The sequence below is a fragment of the Gobio gobio genome (genome assembly GCF_949357685.1).
Source record: "Gobio gobio genome assembly, chromosome: 2".
In the NCBI taxonomy this organism is placed as follows: Eukaryota; Metazoa; Chordata; class Actinopteri; order Cypriniformes; family Gobionidae; genus Gobio; species Gobio gobio.
In genome coordinates, this window is record NC_137098.1 from 18,672,900 (window position 1) to 18,685,731 (window position 12,832).

The 12,832-nt window shown below is 43.0% G+C and overlaps 1 protein-coding gene across 1 annotated transcript in view; it reads left to right on the top strand.

Moving 5' to 3' along the window:
- Window positions 1-713: 713 nt before the first annotated feature.
- The window catches only part of arhgef40 (Rho guanine nucleotide exchange factor (GEF) 40), a gene marked incomplete at its 5' end in the record, with an annotated part of 69,062 nt that continues 56,943 nt past the window's right edge, over window positions 714-12,832 (top strand). The window contains one exon of the mRNA XM_079803429.1: window positions 714-950. Within this exon, the coding sequence (XP_079659555.1) occupies window positions 714-950 (237 nt within the window). The remainder of the gene's footprint in view (window positions 951-12,832) is intronic.

Genomic DNA, 12,832 nt, shown 5'->3' on the forward strand with positions numbered 1-12,832 from the left:
ATAACATTCCTTTCTTGATGTGCGTTCACTTTCTTGACTTGATATTTGAAGGAAAAATACAATCGCGGAAGTTTTGATCATGCAGTCTGCAACGTACTTGGCGTGTGTGTGTGTGTGTGTGTGTGTGTGTGTGTGTGTGTGTGTGTGTGTGTGTGTGTGTGTGTGTGTGTGTGTGATGCATGGTTCATGCTTACATCCACTGATTGTACGGGCCAAGTAATACAAAAATAACATTCCAATCAATTGCGGGTGGGTGAGAGATAAATCATTGTGTTTGTTTGATAAAGATATTTTGCGAGCCCTGTGGGACGAATCATTTCGTTTGCCGTTTCTCACAGGCTTTCAAAACAATTCCTTGTGTTGCCTACTCACAGGGGAGCTGAAGCTCATTAAATATGCAAAACTGTTATCCAATCGTAGCCGTAGGCGTTTACTTCCTAGTCTTCAGTGCGGCACGCCCATCAAAACCAAGTGTTTCTTGATAGAGCCTCAAAACCAGGGTAGAAAATAGTCTATTACTTATTCATTATGATGTTTTTGAATGTAAAAACCACGCAAATGTCATAAGACAACAGTATGACTTCCGGTTATGCCGAGGTGCTAAGAGGTCGCAACTTTTTAGCTCTACTGCTAGAACGTAATTAATCCTACAATACCAGCCAGAATTTTATTCAAAGTCAAGCAACACGTATATAAGAGCACAGTGAGTTAAAATGTCACGTAAAGGTGGAAAAAAAGACAAGAAGAAAGCCCGAAACGAAGACGAACACTCCGAGGGTGAAGAAATTAGCGACGCCATGGCATCTGTGGAAGACGTCATTGACGAAGGAGATGGTGAAGAAACGGTAACTTCGGGCGAAAACAACAATCAGGATATCATGAAAGCCATAATGTCCTTGAAAAGTGGCCTTTATAAGAAAATTGATGGTGTGCAAACAGCAATTACGGAGGTTAGAAAGGAAATACAGGCAGGGCCGGCTCTGTAAATCTGGGGGCCCTAAGCAGGATAATTTTGGGGCCCTGCCTTGCAGTGAATAATAGAGTATTGCACTGCAAACCAGCAACTGTATACAATCTAACACTTACATATTTCATCTGTATATCTTTTAACATGATTGCCTACAATTTTTTTACTGCTTATTAAAGTACACTCACTGAAACAGTAAAAGTAAAGATTATAGATTTGCAAATTTAAGGTCAATTTGTTGTAAACAAATAAATATGAATAATTTAGCATTAACAATATATAGCTAACTTACAACATTAGCCATAGTGGTATGCGGCTCGCTATGCTCTACTGAAGCAGCAGTAGAGTCACCTCCTCCAGCTGTTGAGATTACAATATAATTAATAATAAATACAGTATGCAGAGTAGATAAAACACATTAATTTTAAATTAATATTAAAGTACAATTAGACAACATAGTGAATTATGATTATAAAACAAAATTTTTTATTGGCAAGAGGAAAATTAGCTATGTTGAAGTTGCGCACAAAACTATTCAAAAGAAAGGCAGTGGGAAATATTTACTTGTGTCAGCCTCATGAAATGTTTCTCCACAACCACCAAAATATTTAAGAATGGCTCCTCCTGAGAAAGTGACATTTAGTTTTTTACAATTATGTTAAGGGTAAATTAAAAGAAATCCAATGTTAAATTATATTATTTAATTATTGGTTGATTAACTTTTACATACTGTTCATATTTTAAACCTTCACAGCATGGACTGCATTCACTGTAAAAAAAAAAATCAGGTGCCCAATTGAAAATTTTCTAGTGAGCGATCACATCTAAAATTTTCAGTTGGCCAAATTTAATTTCTTGAATTTTAATTGAATAATTCAATTTGGCCAACTGAAAAATTTAGATGTGATCGCTCACTAGAAAATTTTCAATTGGGGACCTGATTTTTTTTACAGTGTTCTTTACTAAAATTTACCACAAATCCATTTTGCTTTTAGGTTTCTTGTATCGATCATCATTCAAAAATGTTTCAGAGAGGACACTGTGTTTTCTTTAGGTTTAAATGGTCTGGGCGATTTAGCTTAACAATATATAAAATATTTCATAATAGTATATAGATTAATATTTATTAATAATCTTTAATGGCCTATTCAATTAAGACCATAAGAAAAAGCTTGTATTTAATCGCTTTATTTTAAACTTCATTTTGATTTTGACTGTCAAATGATTGCTCTTTCTCTTCCTATTACTTTCTTTCTCTCGAATGTTCTTAAACTATTTTTTTATTGTAATAAGCGTCTATTGAGACAAAGATTTTTCGTATTTTTCTTTCCCAGAACTAGTGTAGGTCATGTAACATTAACTGTTAAAAAGAAAATACATTCAAAGGAGGTGGGTCTGTCTCTACGCGGTCTGTAGCCCAGAGCTGGGGCCGACGGCTGGACCATAGCGCAAGCAATGTTGATTCAGCATAATCGACTAACGTTATGCTGCGTTCACACCAAACGCAAATGTCTGGAGCGAGTGATTTGATTTCAATGTTAAGTCAATGGAAAGGCGCGTTGACGCGTGTCTAGAGGTCCCGCGGCGCGGAAGGCGCTTTTCGCGCGGTGCGAATGACGCGAATTGAGCGTCTTGCATGATAAACTGCGGCGACGCTGGCGAGTGCAATCTGTAGTTAGGGGGGCCCCTAGTGGCGGCGGGGCCCTAAGCAGCCGCTTAGTTCGCTTATAGGGAGAGCCGGCTCTGAATACAGGAATGCACGGGGCGCATAGCGCACGCAGAACAACGGATCTCTGATGCTGAAGACAACGTGAATGGGCTGATATCCAAAGTGAACACATTGGAAAGCACCGTTAAATCTCTTTCAAACAAAGTGGAAGATCTGGAATGCAGAAGCCGGCGGAACAACGTGAGATTGGTGGGACTACCGGAGAAAGCAGAGGGCCTGGACACGGTTACTTTTCTGGAGAAATGGATACCAGAGGCTTTAGAAATGGAATCGCGGGAAACATTTTTAACTGAGCGGGCTCACCGAATCGGCACACTATTGTGTGTGCCTTTCTCTAAGTCCTTCCCCTCCCCCCTCACTCTCACTCTATCACTGTGTGTGTGGGTGTGTGTGTGACTTTCTCTTTTGATGATGATAATTTAACCCTTTCATACAGGCTATCACAAATAACTATCACTTGAAATAAAAACGTCATGTGATGTGTTTGCCAAGATAACGTATGATGCACATTAATGTCATAGGATAAACTATGCACACTACACAGCACACTGATATAATATAAATGTATTAAAACATAAATTTCACATGATTTTATAAAAGTGGCTATTTATAATAAACTTCCATAAAATGTAGACACGCATCTTACTCTTACCTGACACTGATATTAAAATCATCTTTGCTGTTTCTGTGATTTGGCTCCATTTATTAATTTATTAATTTTGTAATTTATTTTTTATATTGGACCACACATATTGATTTCAAATATATTCAAAATAATTTTTTCAGAGAGTGAAATAAAAAAAAAACTTTCTCCCACCATTTAGATTTTATTTATTTTTGTTGTTAAAATCTTGTGAATCTTGTTCAATGTGCAGAGTGCCTCTCTCTCAGTCCTTCCCCTCCCCCCTCACTCTCAGGCTCACCGTGTGTGTGTGTGTGTGTGTGTGTGTGTGTGTGTGTGTGTGGGGGGGGGGGGGGGTCTTTCCCTGTGAGTTTGTGTGTGTGCCTTTCTCTCTGGATGATGATAATTTACCCCTTTCGTATCATGGACTATCACAAAAAACTATCACTTTAGTGTGAATAAGTAAAAAAGAACGACAAACACCTTGAATTAAATACTGGCCTTCTGGACTTACAAAATTTTGAGCAGGAAAAGATAACTTTTATCTATTTTATCCTATGGCATTAAAATTAATCTACATTTAAATTACATCATGGGTGTGGCTTGTGGTGATAGTGGCACTAGTTGCTGCGGTAAATGTGGCATATTCGAGCGATTCTAAAATATTCTCCTGTTTAAATGCATATTGCCTGCCGTGCACAGTTAAGCTGATGCCACCGGGGTGGCGGTGCCACCGGCTTGGGCCCGTCATCGCTGCTCGCATAACGAATAACGACTCGCGCATGGCACGCCCGAGGACGCTGATTATGAAGTTCTTAAACTTCAAAGACAAGGAGCGAGTATTAAAGGCAGCCAGAATTAAAGGGAATGTTCTCTACAACAATGAACAAGTCCGTTTCCATCCAGACCTCTCAGCTGGGATACACAGGTTGCAGCGCGATTACGATGACGTGCGAAGGAAGCTGCGAGACAAGGGGATTCATAAGCACAGAATCATCTTTCCAGCACGACTCCTGCTGACACATGGGGAGAGATCTTAGGCTACACTTTCCAAACTCCGGCTAAAGTAGACAAATTTGTCCAGTCTCTTTGAATGATCAAAGGGAACCTATAGATGGAAGAGGCTACCTCATCAGGAAGATGTAATGGCAATATTGGTTAATTCTTTTTATACAATTTTCTTTTAAGAAAAAAAGTCTTTTTGCTTAACGTTACCGTTTTCCGCTAGATTCATGTCTCGCTTTCTATGACACATGGCTGTGTTTTCTTTTTTTTGATTACAAACACTTAAATACGGACTTGGGAGGAAGTGAAATACATGGCCATGATTCATATTTTTGTTTTTATTCTGGACAATTTAAATGACACTCACAATGGACGTTCGACCCATTACGCACATAATGACTATAGCTGTACTATTTTATTTTTTATATATGTTTTGTCCACCCTTCAGACATGGGTTGTTTTGTTCTCAAACGTTTAAATTCAAATAACTCTTTAATGGTTATGGTTACAAATGTTGCATAGTTCATTATAACAATTAAAGATTATTGGTTGGTTAGTATTCTGTAATAACAGAGGGCTAAAGAGAAAGGAATAGCTAAAAACGAGAGGCAGACGGCTCTTTGCATTGAGTATACACATCTCGGAAATAAGCGGTTGGTATAAGGTGTGCGGTTTTTTTTTTGGCTTTTTTTTTTGGCTTTTTTTTTTCTTCTCACACACAGGGGTGTTTCCATCAATGTTCTTTATCAAAACGAATCTTAAGGTTATATTATATAACTAATGTCTAGTAATTTGAAGGTGAAATTTACTTCTTGGAATTGTAGGGGTTTAAACAAAATCACAAAGGTTAAACAAGTGATGAACAGGATAAAATTCTTGCAATCAAAAATAGTTTTCTTGCAAGAAACACATCTAATGAGTGGGGATATTTCTAAAATAAGAAAAAGATGGCAGGGTCAGGTGTTGTCTGCTCCCTATACCACCCATGAGGGGTAATGATATTAATTCATTAATCTGTTCCACTACAAATCAAAAATATAATTAAGGACCCTGCTGGTAGATACATCATAATTCAGGGTATGCTATTATTTGAAAATATAAATCTGATTAATGTGTATGGCCCAAATGAAGATGACCCCAAATTCTATAATAATCTGTTTCTGACTGTCTCCAATCTCCCTGGCCAATACATAATAGCTGGTGACTTTAATTGTACGTTAGATCCAGTAAGAGATAGATCATCAGGTTGCGATAATACTCACACTAGATCGAGGAAGACAATAAACTATTTTATAAAATAATTAAATCTGTTGGATATATGGAGACAGGGTAAACCCAATGTAGTAGAATACTCCTGTTATTCCAGCACTTATAAAACTCACTCACGTATAGACTTTTTTTTAGTTTCAGCTCAACTTGTTCCAAAAATGGATGAATGTCAGTATAGTAGTATAGTAATATCAGACCATGCAGCTATATCACTTATTTATACAGATACTAAATTAGTGAGTGATCCCCAGAAATGGCGCCTTCAACCAGGATGGCTTACAGACCCCACATTTATAGATTTCTTAGATAAACAAATTGACATGTATTTTGTTTGTAATACTTCTCAAACATCTGCTAGCATAAGATGGGAAGCATTTAAGGCATTTATTAGGGGTCAAATAATTAGCTTTACCAGCTCAAAAAAAAGAGTACACAATTGGAAATAAAAACACTAGATAAGAAAATAAAAAAACTTGAAATAGATCTCTACAATAACAAACCTAATTCAATAGATGCACATGCACAATTACTCCTACTTAGATCACAGTACAATGAATTGTCAGCTAACAAAGCAGCTATTCATTTAATGAGACTAAAACAATCCTACTATGACCAGGGAGAAAAACCTGGGAAACTTTTAGCATGGCGCATTAAACAACAACAAACAGAAAGAGCTATTAAAGATCCAAATGGAAGATCCAAATGGTAGAACTATAGTAGACCCTACAGAAATTAATGAGGCCTTTAGGGTATTTTATGAGAAACTGTATAGTTCTGAGGGTACTTCCAGTCACGATAAGCAGACACAATTCCTAAATGACCTTCATATTCTTAGAATTTCAGAAAATGAAAGTAGAGCTTTAGATGGAGAATTAACAAAAGTAGAAATCGCAGAAGCAATTAGCTGTATGCAGGCTGGAAAAGCAGCCGGTCCAGATGGTATACCTATAGATATTTATAAAAAATTTCAGTCTAAATTGATCTCACCCCTTTTGGAGATGTTCCAGGAGTCTTTTAGGAATGGTCTTCTCCCCCCATCCATGAGGAATGCCCTAATAACTTTACTCCCAAAACCGGGAAAACCAAATAAGAAATGTGAAAACATGCGTCCAATCAGCCTTTTAAACTCAGATACCAAAATACTATGCAAAGTTCTTGCAAGAAGATTGGAAGGCCTGCTTCCTCAGGTGGTGGGAGAGGACCAAAATGGATTTATTAAAGGTAGGCAGGGCTTTCATAATGTCAGAAGAGTGCTCAATATTTTACATAGCCAGAGAGATGCGGAAGACACGGCTTTACTCTCTCTTGATGCAGAGAAGGCCTTTGACCGCGTCGAATGGTGCTACCTATTTGAGGTGCTCACACGCTTTGGCTTTGGGGATAAATTTTGTAAATGGGTTAGATTGCTCTGTACTGGGCTCACTGCAGAAGTTTTGACCAATAACGTGGTCTCCAAACCTTTTAACATCTCTAGGAGTTGCCCGCAAGGAAGTCCTCTATCACCTTTATTATTTATCCTTGCAATAGAACCTTTCGCCATAGCGGTGAGGATGCATAGTAACATTTATGGAATCCAAGAAGGTCACCTGGAACATAAAATAGCACTATTTGCAGATGACGTAATTTTGCTCCTGAAAAAATTGAGTATTTCTATCCCAGCACTTCTAGATCTCATCAAAACTTTTGGAAAAATATCTGGATATAAAGTTAACCACTCAAAATCATCTATAATGTTACTTAACGAATCAGAATGGAAAAATAATCAGGATTATGTATACCTTCAACCCAACAGATAATTTTACATATCTGGGTATAAAAATTGTCCCTGAGGTTAATAAGATTGCTCAGATAAATTATGACCCAATTCTGGAAACTACTACCTCATTAGTAGAACGTTGGACATCTTTACCCATCTCAATGATCGGCAGAATAAATATTCTAAAAATGAATATTCTCCCTAAATTTCTCTACTTGTTCCTGAATATCCCCCTACCCCCTCCCTCATACTTGTTGTTTACCAACTTTATTTGGCAAAATAAACGTCCCAGATTACGTCTATCTTTATTATACCCACCATTTGACCGGGGAGGCCTTGGATGTCCAAACATCCAGTGGTATTATTGGGCAGCTCAGCTGCGTACAATCATGTTTTATTTTTCATCTGAAAGTATCCCTGCTTGGATGGATTTGGAATCTTGTTCTATTACACCAAGATTACCATTGCACTTATACCTTTATTCAGCAGACCACAAATACCTAAAAAAAAACACAGATAACCCTATTGTATTGAATATGATCAATATTTGGTTTGATTCATGTAAATATTTGAAATTAATCCCCTCCTGGTCACGTTTTAGTCCTATTTGGGGTAATGTTAATTTTAAACCAGGGAAATGTGATGCCGGATTTCGGATGTGGGCTGAAAAGGGATTAAGGAAAGTGCAAGATATGTATGATAAAGATGAAGTATTTATGTCCTTTGCATTAATATCAACCAAATATGACATACCAAAGACCCACTTTTTCAAATATCTTCAGCTTAGAAGCTTCATATATTCATCTCAGAATCATTCATTAGATATTCCTGACATTTCCCCATTAGAGGCAGTAATTATAGGACACTGCTATGATAAAGGTTTGATTTCATCTTTGAATGACTTGTTTGTGTCTGGGTCTGATGAATCCTCAGAATCAAAACTAAGATTATGGAAAGAAGATATAGATGAGGAAATATCTCGCGAAGATTGGAATGAGGCATGTAAGAAGGCTCAGATGCAAACAGTCAACAGTAGCTTGAAACTCATACAGTTCAAATGGCTGATGCGTACATACATAACTCCTGTTAAGTTGCACAAGTTCAATGATAACATCCCTGATACTTGCATAAAGTGCAGTGAGGCAAGAGGTGCATTGTACCACTGTATATGGGAATGTGTGAAAGTGAAACACTTTTGGCAGGGTATTATTGATATGATTGACCAAATTCTATTAAAGAAACTTCCACTGGATCCTAAGATTTTTATCCTGGGTATATATCCTATCAGCCCCCACCTACAGAGCAAAGAGGTCCGATTTATAGATATGTGTATCTTACAAGCTAAACGTATAATTGCTCTTAATTGGAAAAACATCAACGAGCCAAGAATTGGAATGTGGATCAAAGAAATGTCATCAAATATGTCAATAGAAAAAATAACATACATTGTCAGAAAGAAACAAAAAGCTTTTGAAGATGTCTGGAGACCCTTTACTAACTTCTTAAGGCACAATGTTAATGTTGGTAACTTGTTACAAGAAGAAGCTTTGAGGGAGTAATGATCCTCACATAGACCTATGAAACAATCTCTACCTGATTTAATCATCTTTAAAATCCACCCCCCTTTTTTCTTGTTTTTTTTTAATCTTTTTTTTTTCTTTTTTTTCTTGTTTGTTTTTGTTGTTTTTGTTTTTTTTCCGTCTGGGATGGGGTGATGGGAGGGAGAACAGGGTGAAAATGTTCGCTGTCTTACATGACTGTTATTCATTGTGTAATCGGATGTAATATGTGAACTGAAAATGTAATAAATATATTGTTAAAAAAATAAAATAAAACAACAGTATAAAAAAATGTAAAAAGCCAGTTCATGACCCCTTTATCTTCAGACAGAACTACATGTCTTTCATGTAGTTTGTCTTTCGTAAAGTACATAGAACATAACACACTTATGCTGCCGAATTATTATTCCTTCCTTTTCCCTTTAAAGGGCTCACATAATCACATTCTGTCAGTTTTGGCCTTCACAAACAATTGCTTTGACATTAATAGAAGAGACTCACTCTAAACTCAATTGTGTAGTTCAGATGCTGTCACATGCCACATCATCATCATCTGCAGAAAGAAAATGCCACTCAAAATACATATAATGATGAATGTAAAGACATCATAGAGGATTGTGACAATATTTCACTGGAACTTAGTCTTTATTACATGTATATCATGTTCAATGTCAAATGTTCCCTTTCGTTCAGTCACTACGACGTAACGTTAGTGACTAACGAATGGGGGTTTCGCTTAGAAGCCTATCAACTTCGAGTTTTGAGAAAACGCCCAATGGCGTGCCAATGCCATGGGGCATGCGGAATTTGCATACGTAGCTCCGCCTCACTGCGTGAGTATATAAGGAAGTACGAGGCAATATCGCATTATGTTTCTGCTTTCGGAGCCAAGAGTACCTACCTCTTCACTCCTACAGCCTTCTGAGACTCTGTCAGCTTCTTCGAGACGAGCAGCTTTCCAGTCGGTGTTGGTGTGACGGCGCGTTCCAGTGATCGCATACTTCCTGCCTGCTGATCTGTGCAGTGGTCTGCATCCAGCTGGTGTGTGTTTCCCTGGGCGCTTCGGCATCGACTGTGAAGTTTCCTCTCATAAAAGAGCTTGCACGTGACGCGTCCTTTTCAGGATGTTCCGTCCGTGCACTTCTGGGTGCGGTAGATCACTTTTTTCTTTCGACGGGCACGAGCGCTGTGTGACGTGTTTGGGCTTTCAGCACGCTCAGGCAGCGCTCGTGGATGACTCATGTTCTCTCTGCGGGAACCTGGCCATCTCAGTGTTACGATCGAGACTCCGTGAATTCCGTGCTGATGCCGGAACGAGAGTCCCCTCCGTCCCCCCCCAATCTGCGGTCTCCTCTGGAGGCGGCACTTTGGCTGGTGACCAGGGTGATCTGAGGGTGACGGTGTGGAATAAAGCTCCGACGCTAGTTCCTCGGCCCACACCCCCCTCTCAGGCACTTGACCCGGCCCGCGCTCAAGCGTCTACATCGGGGCCGGCTCCTGCTGTCCCGACTGTGGCGTTTGGCGCGGCGGAGGAGGAAGTGATGTCTATCGCCGCATCACAAGGTGGGCTGGAGTCATCTGAGGATGAGGATTCGGCTGTGCTGCCACCTTCGGGTGTCCCAGCATTGCCCGAGTCGGACCCAGAATTGACAGCCATGCTCTCTCGGGCCGCCGCAGCGCTTGGACTGGAGTGGAACCCTCCGCCTCAGCCCGAGCGTTCGCGGTTGGATGATTGGTTTTTGGGGGCGGCGCGTTCGGACACCCGTCCGGCCGCTCCTCCAATACCTTTCTTCCCCGAGGTGCATGAAGAGGTCGCGCGTTCCTGGAAGGCCCCGTTGTCTTCCCGTGAACGTTTGGCGGCCTCTTCCGCCTTCACCTCTCTCGATGGAGCCGCGGCTCATGGGTACACTGGGGTCCCCCCAGTCGAACGTTCTGTTGCGATGCAACTGTGTCCACAGAGCGCTTCGTCCTGGCGTGGTGACCCAAAGCACCCCTCCAAGGCCTGTAGGTTTTCGTCATCTCTGGTGGCGAAGTCCTATAGAGCTGCGGGGCAGGCCGCCGCTTCTTTGCATACCATGGCAACTCTTCAGGCTTACCAAGCCAAGTTGCTGTGCGATATGCACGAGAGAGGGGCTGATCCAGGGCTCAGCAATGAGTTGCGTGCCGCCACCGACCTCGCTCTCCGGGCGACGAAGGTGACCGCGCGCTCCCTGGGTCAGGTGATGTCCACAAATGTGGTCCAGGAGAGACACTTATGGCTCACCCTGTCTGATATGCGCGACGCCGAGCGAACACGTTTCCTCGACGCCCCCATATCACAGGATGGGCTATTCGGCGGAGCGGTCGAGAGCTTCGCCCAACAGTTCTCGGCCGCTCAGAAGCAGACTGAGGCAATAAAATACATCCTGCCCCGGCGGTCAGCTGCTGCCTCCACCCCACCGCCCGCGCAGGTGCCTCAGCCTGCTCGCCGCCGAGGACGTCCTCCCGCGGCTTCCTCCGCCTCTGCGCCACCCAAGCAGCAGCCTCCACCCGGGCCGCGCAGAGGCAGCCGCAGGAAGGCGTCCCAGTCCGCTCCAGCCCCGCAGCCCGCGAAGAAACGCCAGGCTAAGCGGCGCTCCTGATGCGGACGGCTCAGGGATGGGCAGTTCTTTCCAGGAGACGGCGGCAGGGCCGCTCCTTCCCCCGGTGGAGGGCCGGGGGAGAATCTTTTGTTCAGCTGCTGGCCCCCGGGTCAGCAGCACCCTAATGTGGTTAAAGAAAGAACTGACAAACCCATCCCTGAGCCCCCAGAGATCGGTGACGGCAGTGCGCGCCACCCTCGGGTCACGCCACTCTCGTCCCTCTCTGTCGCCAGCCCCCTGGCAGAGCAGACCCCCGTGGAACGCGAGTCCTTCCCTGGTCTCCTCTGTCAGGGCGCAGCCGTTAACCGTGCTCCGACCCGGGGACGCCCAACAGCCTCCCCTGTCCGCGCCGGTAACGCTGCCTCGCTGCCCCACCCGGGGTACGCCTACTGTCCGTATGACCCCGTTGGTGCAGTCTCTGGAAGCCTGGCTTCAGCTTCCGGGGCTGTCCCGCTGGGTTGCCCGGACCGTCAGGCTCGGCTACGCGATTCAGTTCGCGCAGGCTCCTCCCCGTTACAGGGGAGTCCGCTATACCGTGACCGGGGCCCATGCCCCCGTCATGCGTGCGGAGATTGCCACTCTACTGGCGAAGGGTGCGATCGAGCCTGTCCCTCCAGCCGAAATGAGGTCGGGGTTCTACAGCCCCTACTTCATTGTACCCAAGAAAACCGGTGGGTTACGGCCAATCCTGGACCTTCGCATCTTGAACCGATCCCTTCACCGGCTTCCGTTCAAGATGTTGACTGCAAAACGCCTTTTCGAATGCGTTCGTCCGGACGATTGGTTTGCAGCGATCGACCTGAAGGACGCCTACTTCCATGTCTCCATCCTTCCTCGACACAGACCGTTCCTACGGTTTGCTTTCGAGGGGCGGGCATACCAGTACGCAGTTCTCCCATTCGGGTTATCTCTGTCCCCTCGCGTCTTCACGAAGATTGCCGAGGCAGCCCTTGCGCCCCTTTGGCAGCACGGGGTCCGCATCCTGAACTACCTCGACGACTGGCTCACACTAGGCCACTCTCGAGAGCAGGTTTGCGGACACAGAGATCTGGTTCTCCACCACTTAACCCGTCTGGGCCTTCGGGTCAACTGGGAGAAGAGCAAACTCTGCCCAGTGCAGAGGATCTCTTTTCTCGGTATGGAGATCGACTCGGTCGCCATGTACGCGCAGCTTTCGAGCGAGCGCGCGCAGTCTCTGCTGACTTGCCTCCGACAAATCGAGAGCAAGAATGCGGTTCCACTGAAACTTTTTCAGAGGCTCCTGGGGCATATGGCATCTGCAGCCGCGGTAACGCCGCTCGGAT